This window comes from Blennius ocellaris, assembly GCF_963422515.1.
Source record: "Blennius ocellaris genome assembly, chromosome: 7".
NCBI lineage: Eukaryota > Metazoa > Chordata > Actinopteri > Blenniiformes > Blenniidae > Blennius > Blennius ocellaris.
Window position 1 is genome coordinate 15,216,306 of NC_137656.1, and position 19,741 is coordinate 15,236,046.

At 41.7% G+C, this 19,741-nt stretch overlaps 2 protein-coding genes across 3 annotated transcripts; one reads left to right on the plus strand and one right to left on the minus strand.

Annotated features, from left to right (window-relative positions):
* Window positions 1–3,449: 3,449 nt before the first annotated feature.
* mat2ab (methionine adenosyltransferase 2Ab) lies at window positions 3,450–8,593 on the plus strand. 2 transcript variants are annotated; one of them, XM_080499494.1, is made up of 9 exons: window positions 3,450–3,650; window positions 4,687–4,764; window positions 4,869–4,991; window positions 5,074–5,186; window positions 5,269–5,412; window positions 5,522–5,740; window positions 5,818–6,000; window positions 6,109–6,242; window positions 6,725–8,593. In XM_080499494.1, the coding sequence occupies exons 1-9, from the start codon at window positions 3,557–3,559 to the stop codon at window positions 6,825–6,827; spliced, it is 1,191 nt and encodes a 396-aa protein (XP_080355620.1). In that variant the 5' UTR covers window positions 3,450–3,556; the 3' UTR covers window positions 6,828–8,593. The 2 variants fall into 2 exon arrangements, with proteins under 2 accessions (XP_080355620.1, XP_080355621.1); XM_080499495.1 differs by having other exon boundaries at window positions 6,109–8,593.
* An 8,477-nt stretch (window positions 8,594–17,070) lies between these two features.
* On the minus strand, window positions 17,071–19,469 carry cUnh2orf68 (chromosome Un C2orf68 homolog; the record flags this gene model as incomplete). Its single annotated transcript, XM_080499438.1, has 4 exons — window positions 17,071–17,779; window positions 17,871–18,016; window positions 18,107–18,222; window positions 19,360–19,469. 4 exons carry the CDS (start codon window positions 19,467–19,469, stop codon window positions 17,657–17,659), a joined length of 495 nt encoding a protein of 164 aa, XP_080355564.1. The 3' UTR covers window positions 17,071–17,656.
* Between the last annotated feature and the right edge of the window lie 272 nt (window positions 19,470–19,741).

Genomic DNA, 19,741 nt, shown 5'->3' on the forward strand with positions numbered 1-19,741 from the left:
TTGAATCATTTCAGTGTGCTTTCATGTATTCACTTGGTTTTTTCAACGAGTAATGGACCTTTGTTCAAATGAGATGTTTAACAAAAAAAAAAAGATTGTTCTACTTTAGATCATTTAGATGAAAATGTTCAGTGCTGCAGTCATGAACAGTGACTATCTATTGTGAAATGTCAAAAGAAAATATAATGTCTAGAGAATGTTAGTTTTGTAATTATGTGGCAAAATAGAAGAAAATGTATGTAAAGAGTAAATATGAAGTATATGAAGTATGGTAGAAAATATCAAATAGAAGACAATCTATGCCGTAAAGTTTATTTTAATTAAATTATGTATTTATTTTCTTATTTAACTGTTATATGAGCCTGAATTCTGCTGGCCAGTGAGGGAGCATTATTTCAATGGAAATGTTTCAGACACAAGATTAAACAGTTTGTGTCTGTTTCTATTAGGACCTATAATGAGATGGTTATGTCTCCACTTTCCATCTTTGCAAATTCTGATCAGATGTTGCTTTAATGGTCATAAGTGTAGATTGTTTAGTCTACAAGTGTTTGTATCATTGTGATTAAAATGACAAAAAAAATCTAATCAGTAATCCTGATTGGTGGTTCATATCAGTGTTGAAATATTTGGTTGGAACAAGAAGAATTTTTTTCAGGGTTGCTGTTTTTGTTCTCCAACTCCAAAACCAGTGGTGCACCATTTAAAGAAATAACACACTCTCACATTGTGTTCTGCCTCTTTCTTAAACATCCATACATGTCCTGTGAAAGTATAACATTTACTTATGAGATTAACTGATGAGCTTTAGGGGTTTTAGTTTTCTACATCCTGTATATACTGAAGGTGTGGCTGCGAGAGGCCAAAGTAGCCAAACTAACCAAGAGAATTATTACTTTAATTTAGATGCACTTCTTTTCCACCATTTTTTTTTTATATAACTACCAAGTATAACGAGGACCTATTGCCTGTTATTAATCTTTTTTTATTTCTTATTGTTTGCTCTGTAAATTGCCCTGTAATTTAGACTCTCTGAATTGATGTGTGTGACAAATAAACACAACAGCACATCCTGCAGAAGGCAACAGCAGGTGTAACTTGCATCATGCTTTTACTCTTTGAAAAGAAAGTGTCCATCCTGCAAATTCATGCTGACTGTACGGCACTGATGCAACACTGGTCAGAGGTTGAGTTACTTGATTTGATGTGACCAAAAGCCAAAGTGGCTAATAAAGAAAATCTGAATGTGGTTGCGCTCGCTGCTTGTATAAATTAAAATGAAGCTCCCATCTATCAAAAGAATCAGGTGATATCTTGATATATTCATCTATTTTTATAAGTTGTTTAAACAGAAAATGCTGCATCAGGAGATCAAGAGCAGTGTGAGACACCTGGTGTAAAAAAATTATGTTAGATTGTGAAGCAGGATACCGGAGGGTATCAGTGGTGTATTAATTTGAACAACTGCTAGAAGAGTTACGCCACATTTGGAGCCACAGGAATCTCACAATACTGACTGATGATTCACGGTTCAAGGCGACGCATTGAGAAAATGCCCATTCACTGTGACGAATGACGTATTTATATCTACTGATATCCTGAGAATATGAATAGGGGCAGGATGTGAAGGTATTTTGACTAAAAATCAGAAAAAAGATTTTCATACGCTAGTTTTGTGAGCCAGTGACAAGCTTTTCTGTGCATCAGATTTGGGATGAATCTATCCTTTTTAGTCGAAACACAAAGACCGGAATGCTGCTTTGAGAATGTAGAATGCTCCTAAACTGAATGCAGAGATACTCTGATGTACTCCTTTCAGTCTCCAACCCATGGGCTTTTCAAATACATAAAAAAGTTCCATGTGGAAGCAACCAACCACCCCTTGTCGAGACATTAATTAAAGCCATCTGGAGCCCGTAAAGGTACGACATGTTCACATTAACAGATTCTGATTATATTAGACACCAGGGCCTGAAGCATTGGATGGGATAGGAGCTCTTTGAGTGTAAGATAATTCAGTTATATTGAGATAGAGCATCTAGAGCAGATAAAGCATATCTCATCGTATTCAGGTTAGGTTTGTGAGGAGCTGCAGCCTATCCTGGGCGAAGATTGCGCACAAGACATAATATACCGTGAAAATGTAGAAGATCATCTCAAATGACTAATGTTTATTGAGGCATTTGTGTTGAAACTGTGATCAAAAGTCACTCATGTTATCAATAAGACGCAATTTAATTATATAACAATGATGTAGCTGACGTGGGACTTAAATTCGGTTGATTTATATTCAGTTTGAAGTGAATCCAGAAGACACTGATCTTGAAGATGTTGGGAATATATTTATGTTGCAAGTGCTACAATAGCAGCAACAAGTAACTCAATCGAGTACATGCCAAACTGATAGGTTTGAAAATGTGTAGTAAAGTCACATTTAACAGTTTTGTTTAAAGACGTGTGAAGACCTTTTATCAAATCAAAAAGCAGAAATTAAATTCTTTGACTTGACTGGTCTTATCTCAAAGTCTTAACATGTCTTCTGTCGCTATGAGGGAGCAGATATTGTGGAAGTTGTGAATACAAAGCTCCATTCATATTGAACATGTCAAAATAATGCCAAAGTCAGGTCAGCAAGACAAATCGATTCATAATAATGGGGATTTTTTAATCCAAATACTTTATGGAAACTGCAGAATGAGTTGTCATACATTACAATGGTATTTTATGTGCATAATGCAAATATGCAAGTTTATAGCAGCTAAATCCAATATTTGTTCAAAATGTAGGCTTACTGCTATTACATAGCGTGCCATTTTTACTGCATTGATCTGAACTGTTGATGACTTAGAGTTCCCCTTCTTGAAAGATGAAAATAACGCTGTATTGTGGTGTGCTTTCACTGCTTCCACAATATTCATTTAAAATCCCAAGACAACACTGCTTCACCAGCTGCATTGTAAAATGTAACGCTGTAATGCTTTAGTTTGCACTCATATAACGTCTGTAGCGTGGAATATTATCAATGTGGATAAAGTTGAATACAACCACGTTTCTGATGTGTTGCGTACATGTTGTATTATGCTGTCTTTTTTTTTTGTTAAGACGATATCTCCCTCTCTGTTAAGACGATATATATATATATATATATATATATATATATATATATATATATATTTAAAAATATAACACGCCACAAACGTTCACTAACTCGACTAAACTGTTGCATCATCTTGATTTCAGGTGTGGCAGTTAAATGTTGCCATTACCATTATCAAACACTCCGAGCACGTGGTTGCTATGAAAATGGGATGAACGTCGCTGATTCTCATCGCGCTGCGACCCCCACCATAGGTTGAATGGTACGGTCCACCTCCTCTGCGTCATGACGTCTCTCTGCGGAGCATAAATACAGGAGCTCTCGCGCCTCACGCTACAAGCTCTAGGATCAACACAGACGGCGCGAGGCAGCGACGAAAAACAAACAAACAAAAAAACCGATATCCTTACCAGCGACTTTATCCCGAAGCATTCTCACACTTTAGCACCGTGAAGAACGATGATGAACGGACAAATGAACGGCTTCCACAACTCCCTCATCGACGAGGACTGCTTCCTGTTCACATCCGAGTCGGTCGGAGAAGGACACCCAGGTAAGACTCGGCACGCCGGCCTCCAGCCCGTCTGATGCAACCGCCACATTCACGTCAGGGTCTCACTGCTCGCACGTTTTCTGCACGCTGTTAATTCACATATCGCCACCAGCAATAATAAAGGGGCGGGGAACGGTTTTTAAAACGAGACTTTCAAGTGTACAGGCCTTTTTTTTTTTTTTTTTATAACGTGAACTGGCCTGTCGGAAGAACACGCGTTGTTGGCTAATGTTAGCAGGCTAATCTTTATGTAGGTGGTGCTGCCGCATGTTTGACCTGCTCGCAGGAAAACACTGCAGCGTGCAGCTCACGTTCACCTTATTCTCCACGGTAACACGACCACTTTTAGTACAACTTCGTTAATTCATTATTCGCTCGAGGGCTTTCTGGAAATCCCGAGGCGAGCCTTAATGTACGCACGCACGCCGGGGAGGATGAGGGCGGCTTTGAACGAGAGCCTGCTCGCCCGGCGGTTGGAGCGGGCTCACGCCGGGCACGTGCTGCGCACTCTTCAGAATGACTTTCTCGTCTTCCGGTCCCCAATCGGGATGCGCGGGATCTCTCCCATCACACTACACGTGCACTTTCGCTGAAATGGCGACTGAAGGAGGGTCTGGGCCACTCCCACCCACCACTAGCCCACCCAGTGGCGCTCGCGAGCCTCGTTTTTACAGCCGCACACATACCAGTGATGTGTGTGTGCACTGAAGTCTGTCAATAATAAAGATGTTCGAGTCTAAGGTAGGGTAGACTGGCAACTCAATATGTGTGAAGGGGGTATGATCTTCGTTGATGGAGCCAAGCAGCTATTTGGACCCATCAGGGTTTGCACTTTTGCAACAAATCAATATGAAAATCCATAGCGTGACATTGCTTGTCTACAGGACGACCACGGCTCATGTGCCCTAAGGATACAACGTACTTCCTGCTGAATAAAGAGTTGATTGTGCAGAGCAAAGAAAACCCTCAGGGTTGATGTTGACAGTATTGTCTTTGAGCACTGGGCCAATAGTTGTCATACCTTTTTCTTTTTCAGATAAGATCTGCGATCAGATCAGTGATGCAGTTCTGGATGCCCATCTGAAGCAGGACCCCGATGCCAAAGTTGCATGTGGTATGAAAAAAATCCTGTATAATTATGTTGAAAGGGGGGGGGGGGTGTGACAACTTTTATTCCTGTTTGTTGTTTAATCCATGCATCTTTATTGTCTCATGCAGAGACGGTTGCCAAAACTGGGATGATTTTGTTGGCTGGTGAAGTGACGTCGCACGCCACGGTAGACTACCAGAAAGTCGTCCGTGACACCATCCGTCAAATTGGTTATGATGACTCATCCAAAGGTTTGCTATTATGTCTGACTGTTTAGACTTTTCTCTGTTGGACCTTGTAGGTTTTGTTCCTGATTGTCCGCATTTTCCTTAGGATTCGATTACAAGACCTGCAATGTCCTCGTGGCCTTGGAGCAGCAGTCCCCAGACATTGCTCAGGGTGTTCACGTTGACCGCAACGAGGAGGACATCGGTGCTGGAGATCAGGTTCGTTTGTGCCCAACAAGTTTCTCGAGTCGTGCACAATTTGCAGCGTTTTGTAACTGAGTGTGTGTTGCCTTGCCAACAGGGGTTGATGTTCGGATATGCCACAGATGAGACTGAAGAATCTATGCCACTCACAATTGTTCTTGCCCACAAACTGAATGCTAAAATGGCTGAACTGCGGCGCAACGGCACCCTCCCCTGGCTCCGACCAGACTCAAAGACACAGGTAGACTTGCTTTACTTACTTACTTTATACTTTTTTTATATATATATATATATACAAGTATATGAAATATTGGGAGTAAGTTGGCGTAACTCTTCATACCATCTTTCAGGTCACTGTTCAGTACCGCCAGGACCGTGGCGCCATGCTCCCTGTGCGAGTGCACACCATTGTGGTTTCTGTTCAACATGACGAGGAGATTTGCCTGGAAGAGATGAGGGATGCACTGAAGGAAAAGGTGATCAAGGCTGTCGTTCCCTGCATCTATTTGGATGATGACACCATCTACCACCTGCAGCCCAGCGGGCGCTTTGTTATCGGAGGACCGCAGGTAAATCTCGGGCTTCGTGGCTAACTTGAGCTCGTGCCATTCAGAACAGATTAGCATGGTGTAAATATCTTTACCAGGGAGATGCTGGTCTCACCGGTCGTAAAATTATCGTGGACACTTACGGAGGCTGGGGAGCCCACGGAGGCGGTGCCTTCTCTGGGAAAGATTACACAAAGGTGGACCGCTCTGCTGCTTATGCTGCACGCTGGGTGGCAAAATCTCTGGTGAAGGCGGAGCTTTGCAAGCGAGTGTTGGTCCAGGTCAGTAGGATCAAAGGTCCACGCATTAATTTTGGAAATGGAAGTGGCTCCTGCTGCCCATTGAATGTTTTCATAGGTGATATAATGCATCAATATGTGCTGTATCAGGTGTCCTATGCCATTGGAGTTGCCCATCCCCTCTCCATTTCCATCTTCCATTACGGGACCTCCAACAAGAGTGAGCGGGAGCTGCTGGACATTGTGAGGAAGAACTTTGATCTCCGTCCCGGAGTCATTGTCAGGTAATGTGTGACATCAGACGCCGCCTGTTCATCAATGAAATGACGGCCTGGAACGAATAGTTTTCATTTATTTTCTGAGCTTGAGTTTTGTACTCTTAAGTCAGTTGTTTCGGGTAGTTTGGTTCAATTTATTTAGTAGCTTGCTTTGCCATTGTTGGCATTTGTTTGACTCAAACCATGAGGTGATATTTCTCAGACATTACTTTCCGTTTAATCACATGCCATTAAACTTAGATAGGCATTGCTTTGTAAGTTTTGGGTGAGCGGTTTCCATCTGCAGTATCCCCTTTGGGTTGACAGGGTAAGTGTTGGAAGCTTCATGTGTTGCTCGTTTTTTAGCCTGTTTTTTTTTTCTTTTTTCTTTTCTTTTCCTCTTTGGATTTGTCATTTATGACTCCCCGCTGGCCAACGATCTGCCCATGTGTGTGCATTTTGAGTTGACTGAATGCGACTGGTGCTAAATTTGTTGATATGTATTCCAGGGATCTGGATCTGAAGAAACCCATATATCAGAGGACCGCGGCCTATGGCCACTTTGGCCGAGAGTCCTTCCCTTGGGAGGTGCCCAAAAAGCTCAAATACTAAACCTGTTAAGCTTTTCCCCCCAGGCCTGTTGGTGTATACTACAGAGAAGCCTCCAAGGTTCCGGGGGTGAAATGCCACTGTCTCCCTTCCTCTCCCATTTTCTTTCACGCTTTTTTGCCATCATAGCACATGGCTCCTCTCTGCACTCCTCCCTCTTTTGTCTTGTTGCTGTTTTCCGCTGTTGCAGTATCATGGTGGGTCCCGGGAGGCATGCCTCTGAAACTTGATGTTGTGAAGAATAGCACGGGCTCCAAGAACTTGTGCATTATTAGTAGTCGATGTTCTCCCGTGTCTTGAGGTTCCCCTGCTTCTTGTTGTAATCAAGAGCTAGCAGCTTTCAGTTCTCCCATTTGCTCCCCCTACCTGTTGGTATGTGACCAGTCTAATGTCATGGTGGTAGCATAGTTGGCTGAATGTGATTGATCTCTTAATTTACTGGTGCTACTGATTTAATATGAAAAAAGTGCCCAACATCTAGAATTATTCTAAATCATTGAAGAAAAGAAAAAAAGTAGCTGTGATAGTTTAGAGGTCCTCTGATGTGGCACGGTCCTCATTAAAGCGCAGCTTGTTTCTTGACATTCCTCTTTTGTCAGTCTGGAAAACGATTCCTCAACCCTGTTGCTCCCGTTAGCTTTAGCCCCTCGTCTTTGTGGAGAAATGCTTGAATGGCACAATTGAAGTTCAAGAGTTGTGGCTGCTTTTCACTAAAATGCTATGCATTGCGGACGACGGGGCGCCAAATTCTAATCATGAAAGCTCTCAGATGAGCACAAGGCCTCAGATTCCCTACAGACCTTTGCTGTTTTCTGGCGTAATACAGAAAAGTCAGAAGCTGCTATGTCACTGCTCTGGTCTGCAGAGGGGTTGGTAAGACTTGATTGCAACCGGGAGAGATGCTTATGCATTGAAACTGAATTTTAAATTGGTCCCCCTTTTTTTTTTTTTTTTTTTTTTTTCTTTTCTTTCTTTAATGTGTCACTGCTTTTTGACAGTTTGATGTGACTAAAGGCCCTTTTGCTCCGTCAGTGTATTGATGGCAGGTGTAGCTACAGAGAAACCTGGCCCCCATCTTTATCCTGGACGGACTGTTTTGCAAGAATCCTATCGGCTAGGAGTAAAACTATTTATTTGTTCTCTGGAACTCGGTGTCGATACAGAGAAGCTGAGTTTTCAGAAGGCAGCTTTAAAAACAAGACATGGTTAATGAATTTTAAATTCCTGACGACTTGATCATTTCAGTGTTTGGCTTGAGGCTCCAAAGTGTCCTACAGAAAAACTTTGGTCCACCTCAAGAAGGGTGTCACTGGCTCCTGTAAATGACTATTTTGCGACCCGCTTTTTTTGTTTTTAGTTTTTGGATGCAGTTCTTGCTTTTTTTTTTATGTGGGCTAGTTTTGAAATTCCATTAAGAAAAATCTGGTGCAATTCTTTGGCTCTTACCTTTCCTTTCGAATGGGGTGGCAACATTTGGTTGGTGTAGTACAGAGAAACCAGCCTTGTTTACACAGCTATCCCATGAGTAGGATAGGATTTCATGTTTGGTTTTTGTTCCTTTATTCAACTCTGGAGGAGGGGGGGGGGGGGGGGTCATCCCAATGGCTACAGTAAGTGAAAGAGTGCCTTTTCTATTTCCTCTATTCCCCCCATTTACTTTTTCTCCCCTCCCACCAAAATGCATTGAACTTCAGAGGGCCAAGTAGCTCCTACTGTAACATGCTTCATGTCTAGACTGGGTAGTTTCCTAATGCTCTGTAATAAACTACTCCTCAAACAACTTTGTCTTCATCTGTTTATTGTATAAATGTATGTGTAAGTTGTCCAGCTGTAAGGCTTCGTTCAAGTGATCACAGTAAGTAAAGTGAGAAATGGGCAAATGAATGCACTCAGAATTACACAAAATGATTTTCAGTCTAGGATGAGTTGTCAAGTCTAAAAACCTAAATATGAATAGAAAATGGACAATTCCCCTTCTTGTATACGGCCATATAGTGGAAGCCCTGTTCAGTCATTTACACAAATGTATATATGTACTAGGAATTTCCAGGTACACCCGACATGTCAAGACAGGAATTGTTACTCATAAGAGGTGAGGAGAGGCAATGAAAGATGGGAGCACTTGAGGGGGAACATGAAGTTCTTAGTGTAAAATGCATTTGAAACTGCCCTGATGTCCAGTAACTTGACTTCCACAATTAAATCAGTTTCCCATTTAAATTAGGTAACCAGTTGCCATGCCTAACAAAATTAGCACTCAATTCAACTATGAGCCCACAAGCTTAATGTATTGTTGTCTACAAGTTCACATTCCACACTGATTGAATAATGCAGTAATCACTGTTTCTTGCACCATTCCTTGGGTGTCCATGAGCCAATCAAAATATCCAGGTCTACACAAGGGTAGTTGGCTTTGGGTTGTCAGGGAAGGGACTATTTGGCGACTTGTATGTTTTAACGCATTTCTTCAAGGTCGCTAAGATTCAAAAGTTGTGATAAGCATGGGTTTGCCTCTTGGATCCACAGAAAGTGAAAGTTAACCCAATACATGACAAACCTGCTTAACTCGTGTTTGACAAATCATCTCCCCATCAGTTAGTGGACAAGAACTGATGTAAGTCACAATACGTTGAGTTTCAACTACACAGAAAGCCTCTGATAAGATATTTCATTTTTTGCAAGGAAACTCATTGTACTGTTAGAACTGTATACATGTGCCCCATACAGTCTTGTCTTTTTTTTCCCCCATCAGTGTTTATTTCTTGTACTCCTCATTCAAACATCATTATGGCAGAAGAGTTGCACGTTTTACAGATTTTATATTCACTTTGCTACATTTACCCAAACGGCTAGGTTTTCATGACTTCTCTTCAAGCAGAGAGAAAATGGAGAAGCAGCTATTGGAGTGGTATGGAGTTCAGTGTTTTTGTCAGCTGTATGTCCGACCTGAGGGGGAACAGCTGGAGGAAGGTTACAAAACTATATGGTGTGAGAAGCATCTGACATGCTCCTGCCCCTGGCAGCGCCGGCCACAGTGTTTGATCCTCAGCTGACCCTGTGCTCATTCAGGTCGTCCCGGCCCTGGGCGGCTCTCCGTGCTTCACAACAAGGTCAGCGTCATATTATTTTGACAGGTATTTTGGAGAACAAGAGAGCAGCCAGCTGGTTGAAACTTCTGAGTGAGGGCAATACTAGTAACCTACAGAAGAGCCTCAAAGGTTTGTCTTGTTTGGGAAAGTCATGAGACCCAAAGATATATTCTGTGTAAACTGTGATCGAAGGGGTTTAAACATGCTGGACTTTTGAACATGTTTTCAAATGATAAACCCTCTTTTGTCACGTGTGTAGGTTAATGAAGATCTTGCTTGTTTAGTGTTATGACAATCTTTATTGAGAGAATGACAAACAGTAATTCAATTTAGGTAGGTTTTATGTGCACACACACACCCATATTTGGTTTGAAGTGGTTTAATCAATGAAACAATCACGACACACAGGGTTTTATATTATTCTTTGCAGTAAATAACAAAGGAGCATAGTCTGAGCCTGTCATGGCAGCAGGGGAAGGGCCCCTCCACGGGGGCTAGAGACAACATGTCTTTTTTTGTTCATTTGAAAGTCTTGTGCTGTGGTGCAGCCTCCCGTGGAGGATTCTGGATCATTGCAGTTGTCCTTCATGACACTGCGAAATTATTTGCTCTGGTTTGTTGTCTTTAAAAAAATCATTTTCTCTAGTTTTGTCACAGTATTTTGAATTCATCGAGATCGTTTTTTTTTGTTTTTTTTATAAGCAGTTTTGACATTTTGCCTGTCTGGACGACAGTCATCCTGGGCGCAATGTATTATGAACACCTTATTTGCATAAGCTGCTTTTGATACCTCTAATCTGATTTTTACATGTGGAGCGGACGTCTAGATGGACTGGTGACTTGTCACCTTGGCCATGTGCCAGCGGCCAATGAAAGACATATAAGTTGGCGTGACCATTTTCAGGTACAACAGGGCTGAGGTCCACCGTGAGTCATTCAGAATCCAGAGAGGCATGATGGGAGGAGCTCATTTTATTGACTGTTCTTTGAGCCAGCACATTTTGAAACACCCATTTTGTTTCTGTTTTTTTGTTGTTTTTTTTAAATCAAACTCTTACTTTTGTTAAGCATCATATTTAGTATTGTTACTCATTAAAGAATATATCCTGAGAGTGATATAGGGAATGTAAAGGAAACGCAACAGGCCCAATAAAACAGCGATTACATTTCAAAAACGACACGGAAAACAGTGTTAAATCATAAATTAACTGCTCAAGAATCACACTGACATGTGTCAAACAGACATCAATCAACACAATCTACTCCATACAGGATTTTATGTGTTGACATATCTATATTTTGCATACATGCCAATATGGTTGTTTGCTCCAGGGAGCAAATGGCAAACAGCCAGACATCAATTATCACAATCTACTCCTTAAAAGATTTAATGTGTTGACATATGTGTATTTTGCTTACACGCAAACATGGCTGTTTGCTCCAGGGAGCCTCTACTGACGATACAGAAAACAATACAATTTCATGGTTTGAAATAGACTTTCCATGACATACACAAACGTTCCCCATACTAACTTGACTCAGAGCGATGTAGGTAATTGGACATTTACTGTCCCAGGAAAAGTTGATGTTTACTCTCATCGTTCACTAACTGAACAGATATCTTAAACTCTTCCTGACAGACATTTATAAAATATTTATATAAAGTGTGGGATTCTTTCAGTGGATCTTATAAGTTTTTGTCCACTTTTTTTTTTTTTTTTAATATGCATTTAGTGTCTTTTCTTTTTGTCTAACGTGTGTTCATATCCTATATGCTGATGATCAGTGATGTCAGTGAGCATTAATTAGCAATGCATTACTTTCATATGACCATTTTTTTTCAGTAATGAGTAATCTAACGCACACACACACACACACAAACCTTGACTTGTGTGTGTGTGTGTGTGCACCTTGACTTGAATACAGAGGTTACAGATCCAGATCCAGATCCAGCAGGAGCGTTTATGACCCAGTGTCAACCTGATGGGATTCTGTCACATCAGTGATTGGCTGTGTACTTGCTGCTGTCACGCAAATGTGAGAGACACAATCGGCACATTGTGTTGGAAACAATCGTAAAATTTAATTGTTGGTAGTAAAAGTGAAGTAGACCACACATAATTAAAGCCTGGTCCACATGAGCTGACCTTTAAAACTCCACAGCCAATATAAATTCTTCTGCAAACAAAAAAACAAATGATCTGAAGTGATTTGTTTTCTGCCTGAGTTCTTTCAGTTTGTTTGTTGCTCCCCGTCTCTGTCCTTTTCTCTCCTCACCACCAAAAAACAGCCGTGAACTCTGAGCCTTGTTCTGAAGACGTTTCTTCCTGGTAAAAGACACTTTTTCCTCATGATTGAAATCTGTGCATGTCTGGTGTGGGATTGTTGTATTCTTCCAATAAGTTGATGTCATAATTGGGACTGAATAGATCAAACTGAACTGAATTTCACCCCTAGACAGAGGCCAGGGGTTAATTGTTAACAGGAGAAACAAAAGGTTGACGTCGATAATATAACTCTTGCCAAAGAAAAAAAAAAGTGTTCGAAAGCGAAAGACACACTAAACCTATAATTTTGTTAAATTCTTGTTTTTCACAGGTGTTTCTGCACAGAAATATGTAGCGAGGCGAGTTTAGGCACGGCACCAATTAGTTTAGACCCTCGGGTGGTGAAGCAAAGGTTGTTGAATTGTGGAGGTCTGCAGATAACGTTCACAGGCGTTTAGGAACACAAGGGTCAACAGGCACATTTTTAGAATCGTTGAAATGATAGGAAGAAAACACACCTTGTGTAGAATGCAGACCCCAAGAAAGGTGTTTGGTTTTTTTTTTTAAACAATAATGTGCTGCACTTTATAATTTATTAGCTTTTACACATTAAAGATGACAAATCAGTAACAAGGCCTAAGAATTTTAGGACTTTAGACAGCTTTTGGGTCTGTTCTGTTCAAATAAAACTTTATGATTTTTCTCTAAGAAGCCTCGCTGATTGTCATCTGTTTTTTTCCCACCAAAGTCCATGTAGACATGTGTCGAACCTTGTTGCATGAATACGTGAGAACTGACATCTGGGCAGACAGTTTAGGTCATATTTTACTGTTCTCTTTCCAATATTAGACTAAGAATATGATTTCCTTTATTAATATTCATGATTGAATGAACGTTCAGTGACCTCTCCTATATGAATACTCTTTTTTTTTTTTTTAAACCTCAAATAATGTGGTTCAGAAACTGAAGCATTGAATAGTAATTATGTTAGTTGACACAATCTAAGACGGTGATCCTTTATACAGCAGCTGTGCATGTCCACTACCATGTGAGCCTGGACCAAACTTCTATATTTAACTGAAAGTTGGGAGGGGGGGAGGGGGGGTTGCCCTGTCACAGCCTTGAATGGGCAACACCACCTACATTGCCGCTCCACTGCAACATCGGCTGAAGCTCCACAGCAGGGTCCTTCTTAGACAAAGAAGAAGTTCAGGAAACTGTTTCTTAACAATTTTGCAACTCACACATGGGAAGTGCATTTGTGAGGCTTCAAACTCCCGTTAGTAATCGACACGGCACTGCCCCTGCAGTCTTTTGGACTGCCGGCACAGAGTCGTGGCTCATTGTGGCGCTGAGATGACGTTCGCCGTATGCTTTGTTTTTCCACAACAAAACAAGCAGGGAGACAGTTTCCCCACAACAAAGAGATGTACGGGCACCGCCTGTGCTGATTCCTCACCAGACCAAACAAACTACTACATAAACCTCACAGTATTAGCGCCATACTAGAAATAGTCTAAATAATCAAATGCACGAAAAGTTAACATCTCACGGTGCTTCCGGGTTTCTCATCGGTGGTCAGAGTGAGGAGGACAGAAATAATCCCACGTCCCACACGAGGTCAGCTGGGTTAACACGGGGGGTTGAATGACAGCTGATGCAATATTTGTTGATGCTTGCCATTACCTCACTGTGCATCATTACAATCAGGAGAAATGGTTTGGTTTGATCCCGTTTGAGTCGAGATGTTATTTATTGCCATTGCTTCAGAAACACTGACATCTTTGAGCAGCTGAAGCTGTGCAAAGTAAAGAGAATATATGTGAAGCTTCTCCCAGAGGGCATCGGGGTCACTCGGTCACTGCCACCACCCACTGGAAGGTCCTTCCTGTTCTCCACTCTATAGCTTGAAATCCACACCATAGAACTGGAGGCTCTTTATGACTGACCCTCAGGAATAAGCTTCAGCAAGCTTCAAGTTCTCTGATGAATTTCAGTCTCTTGTGGGCCTTCAGCATGAGATGGGAGATGTTTTTAGATGACACCAACTAAACACCCTCGCCATTTCTTGTCTTTCTAATGCAGAGGCAGAGTTTTTATTGTGCTTTGGTCTTCAAAGGTCTAATAATTTAGGATTAGTGGTCATACCTGGTCGTAGTCGGTCGATCAAGATGAACTGAAGTCAATTCATCTTGATCAACATTTGCAGAGCATGTGTTATTTGTTATACTTGTCTTGAAAACTGTCAGAGAAGTTTGAGCACAATATTTGGTATTGGACAAGTAAGCATGCCCGTAAGGGTGTTTGACACTCCATTTATAGTGAAATACGCCCAACTTCACTGATATGTTACAAAACTCGTCTTTAAGTTTGCTTTCTTCAATCGCCATCGGCTAAATTTGAAGTGAACAGGATGTAAATGTTAACATTGAGCTGACAAAGTCAATAGGGGCCAGGGGACGGACTGTCTACTTGTGTCTTCAACAGTTGTGCTTTATTAGTAGCTCCATATATTTATTAGCAGATTTCCAGATCTGCAGGTGGGAAAAAAAATAACCTCAATAGATTGTTGTTGGAGAGTGGCTGCAGTTATTTATGCATCGGGTGGGGGAGCAGAAGGGGAGCCGTAGCTCTTTTCAGCTAGCATCGAACTAACAGAAGCTTTTTAATCGCTTGTGATTCTGAACAGAAATGATCACTTATTGTGTGAAACATATCACTCAGACATCATACAGTGATGTGGGGACTTGATAAAGGTTCAACCAGAGAGGAGTTATAAAAGCTGTAGATACTCAATGTAGATCAGGCATTACCAAATACTGCTTGAGGAATGAGAGTTCCCTGAATTATTATTATTTTTTCTATGTAAGTGTTAAATTACAAAACTGTAGTGTTATATAAGTTGTAAATGTAAAGCCACACTGATCCGGGGGTTGGTGCAGGGGTATGACTTGTGATTGGGTCGCCTCTAGCCAATTGAAAAATAGTGAAACTGGAGACAATGATTTAGAGCAGTGGCTGTGAATCTGCCTTCTCTTTTACCACATTCAGTCACATGTTGAACAAGGAATGAAAAGTGAGTGAGGAGGAAGGCGTGGAGACTGTGAGGGGGGGGGGCGGGGGTTTCTGTCCCACCAATGACTCGAGACCTCCTGCTTCTTGAAAAAGGGGTTTGCATAACACCGAGGAGTCCAGCCATGTGGTCAGTGGACACAGTTTGCATATTTTCAAGTGTCAATGAAAACAGTGAGTTAATCTTCCACTGCAGAGCGAGTCCACTGCTTCTCTCTCTCCAAATGCCAACAAACACTGTATTCCTGGTTTGTCACCGACATGAGAACGACATTTTCTGGAAGCTCACGCCAGCTTCTCACACAGAACTCGCACAATTTAGTATTGGCATTCACTGCCTACTGCCAGCCAGGTTTAAAAGTTCAGTTCTCAATGTGTGATTTGTTTTTGTACGAGTTAATCCTCCTTTTGAAAGCTGGCAGCCTGTGAGAGACTAAAACACACTGGCAAGCTGCAGACTCTCAGCTGAATGCAGTCCTTTGGAGTTTGTGGTCACAAGCCTGCTGCCCTCAACATCACTGCACTTCATTTATAGGTTTGCTTTCAAGCGATTTTCTAGTAAACGTCATATCCACATTTTATACTAGTGGAAATGGCCATTTGTTTGTACATAACGTTGCATATTCATGTTCTTATACAAAAAAAAAATTCCACTGTTACCAAGCAATTCACTAACAGTTGGTGAGTGAACAGTTGGCTTAAACTGCTGTTGAGGTGCTTGGAGGGTAAAAACAAACAGGCCTGCAGAGTTTGACTGATGCTGCCACCTGCTGTGGAAAAGGTGCAAAGCTCTTCCAACAACTGCAGCCAATGTCATGATTGTGTTACGAAACATTTGACCTCATCTAATTAATATTTCAGAATAAGAATGAATGGTTCACATGGATTTGGACATAAAGACATCAAGAATGTATTCACATTGTTCAGGTTCAGAGCAACACACAATTGGACAGCAAATGGCTTTTATATACATATCTTATTTATATGTTAAAAAAAATGTCTTCAAAAAATACTATTGTATCAAAAATAAAAGTCTATCAACAAGTCAAAATAAATAACAACACTGGAAACTACAGAACGTGGTTGCCAACACAGCCACGCTGTTTCCACTTTTCAACTTTGTAAAAAAAACCCAAAACAAAACACTTGTCAGTTGTCATAGATATGAAAATTGTTATCTCTGATAGGTGAATAGTCCTCTGAGAGCATTTTTATCAAAAACATCAGTTTAAATCTTTCCTATAAAAACTAGATCTTTGTAAACACAAGGAACACGTTGGATGGAGAACTGTTGTAAGGGCTCTCTGACGGAATAGCGACTCCAGACACAAACATGTCTAAAAATGCAAATAAAAGTTCCTTGATGTTGTGAATCAAGACTATTGGCGCTTTACCACTAGCACCTACTCAGCCCTGTCTGCCTTGCCTCTGACACCTTTCCGTTACGTGTTAGTACCTGGTACCAGGTACTTTCGTGGCACCCGCTCGGCCGAGCTTCCCAGTGAGCTGAAGCAATTAGACATCGTGACGTCACCTGATGGCAGGCCGCTGATTGGCCGGCGCATGACGACAGAGATGAGTCAGTGCGGGCAATTTTTTTTGTCGGGAGCTTGACGGAGCGACCGGCGACGAGTATCACGAGGTCTCTGAGCCACGGATACCACCGGGGGTTTCGGATTAACCGGTTTTCCTTGAGCGTCCTTTGTCGCCGCAGATGTTTAAAAACTCGACCAAAATCCGTAGCTGTCCTGGCGAATGCGGTTTAACTGCATTTCGATTAAAGTTTTGAAAGCATCATACCGTTTTGTTCGTCTTATTTTAACATCGGCTGCTGCTGATGGCTTGTGGCACATGTCACCAGTTAACAGGGGCACCAGTTAAACCCAAACACTGGACAGTGACATACGATCGTAAAAATCAACATTTTGTAATAATATTGATAAACATGTACTATGTAGTATATTAATTGAGCTGATATCCAATGTGTATTTGCTCTGCATCAGGAGATACAGATTCCACCGGGGGTGATTACCTGCACAACGGGGGGAAACTGATGACGCTGCCCACGCCACAGTGGTACTATTGTAATGGAAAACGGACGAACTGAGTCGAGTGGAGGTGAGGCAAGGCAAGCAGATTCGAGTGGGAAAACGTAATAAGATGCGAGATGTAATAAACATGAACCTGATAAGTCAACTCACTACCAAACTGACCATCGAACTGCTTCTCCGTTCAGTTTTACTTCACATTAGAGCTGCGCTCACAGTCACTGTACATGTTCCCACTGGCCTCGTCTTGCCCTGGACATGGCGGCGGTGCTTCGGAGAAGCGCGGCACTGAATCGGAGCCATTGCTCGTTTCAGTTTACACCTCCTCTGCATAGTCTGCTGGATGAAAGCGTCTCTCAGCGCTTGTCCCGTCGTTTGTCAATTTCTTTTCGAATCCGAGCCTCCAAAGCTGCCCTCATGGCCGCGTTCAGGATGTTCTTCTCTGCAACTCGATCCACCACCTTCTCTGGCTTATCCTCCTGAGGAAACAAGAGAGAGGGTTAAAGAATTGGAAGAAATAAAGCAAAGGCAAACGCATCGAAACTTTAAAAAACAAGAACGAGTGTTTACCTTGTGCACAATGAAGGATGTAACAGCGCCAGAGTCCGCCTGATAGTCAAGCCAGAAGAGTTCCGTCCCCTGAGTCTCCGTCTCCGTGCTTGACCCGCTCTCGTTCCACTCTTCAGTGTCGGCTCCAGCTCCCGGCTCTGATCCATCTACAGGATGAGCACATGCAGGCATTATTCTCGCCAAGGAAGCAGCGTACAATCATCAGCAGAAGGTTTGAGCGTGGACATGGCTCTTACGTCTTCTTCGGGGATGATACACTTGGATGTCGGGCCGACGTGGCCTTCGAGGAGTCGTCGTGTGCCTCCGCCGCTGCTGCTCTTTGGCTTGTTTCACTTCTTTGTCATAATCATCTCTTTAAAGAAAAACAAAGTGTCATGCTTGAACAAACAAAACACGCCAGATCATCAGAGGGACGGTTGGTTAAGAAAGCACCTGTCACAATGTTAATGTTTGCAATGACATAGATTCACTTCCCCACAGTGAATCAAAGCTTGGATGAAACATTTCTTCATACCAGCATATCTTTTATAGAAATTGCATAATAACGGTGAATATTTACATATAGATACAAACACCTGGTGTTGTCTGAAAAATATAACTTACATTACAGGAAAGAACTCAAAAAACACAATAATGGCATGCAAGTAAAACTTGTGATGATTAAAACTAGAAGAAGGGCAACAAAACTACCAACAATTACCTGAGGTGGAACCCTCTATTAACCACTTGAAGGTTATATTAAACGAAAATTATTTAATTTGCATAAACATGATTTCTGAGCCTGAACATAAACTGGATGAGCGTTATACCTGAGTCCTAACTCTAATCACCCTCACCATTCTGTGAACTGTTGACTGCTGATTTTATTTTATTCAACATTGCTTTGAATAAAGAAAATCACTTCTACAAGGACACAACCAAAGTTGTGACAAAAAGCAGCACCACACCCACAGTACTGTACCTTCAGCTTAGAAAATCTTCTTTTAAATAGAGTACTCTGGAAAACACGTGTAAAGTCCTGCCATCAGCTGACCACTGATCATACATCCTGAGGTTATAATTAACCCATAAACTCATTCTTTGATAAGAAGCTGCCATGAAGTAGTGACCTTGACTGCTAATGGTCGTGAAAGTATTCTCTTTTTGTTATGCATCGTGAGAGAGGAATCTGTACCACTGCATAAATAACAATATGTATGACATATAGTATATTAACAACGTCAACCAGGTCAGTCAGGAAAGTCACTTTCAGTGTCTTGATCCCCTGGAGGAACAGCCAATGCCCATGGCCTTGATATATCATAATCCGAGATCCTGTTTCAACAATATGCCAAGCTGAATTCACGTTTTTGTGGTTTGTTAAATTCAGCAGAGTTGCACACTGAATCATCTCATGCCTTCAGGACAAATATCTGGTGTTTTTTTTTTTATGTAAATAGTACGTGTTGCCTGCTAGCGTTAGCAAACAGCAAGTGGTCCAGGAAATCACCTCGCAATCTGGTTCCTCCGGATATGGTGCAGGAAGCCGTGGCTCATGTCCAAACGGCTCCCGGATTTGTATTTCAGCTCATGGACCCCGTCCTCTTTTAAAATATCCATTACAGTGAACAGCTTGGATACAGTTAGTGAATTTGTGAACAAATGAACCGAAAATAAGTCAATCTCAACGTGTGTACCGACAAAAAGCTACATGGCTAGCGAACGGTAAGTGTGGTTCAATTCTGGTGCTCCCGGAGTTTTAATACTAATAAGTACAATACAGGCCATTATTCGAAGTGGATCATTAGAATAGAAAGAAACGAGAGCATATTTTAGTGAAAAGTGTGCTTTTAGAAGTTAAACACATGCATCCTGATAGAGTTGAAGCACAG

Excerpts from the sequence above, each read along its gene's own strand:
- mat2ab (XM_080499494.1), top strand. The coding sequence starts at position 3,557 with ATGATGAACGGACAAATGAACGGCTTCCACAACTCCCTCATCGACGAG. Across the intron at positions 3,651-4,686 it reads GGTCGGAGAAGGACACCCAG|ATAAGATCTGCGATCAGATC; the intron begins GTAAGACTCGGC and ends TTTCTTTTTCAG. Across the intron at positions 4,992-5,073 it reads TTATGATGACTCATCCAAAG|GATTCGATTACAAGACCTGC; the intron begins GTTTGCTATTAT and ends CATTTTCCTTAG.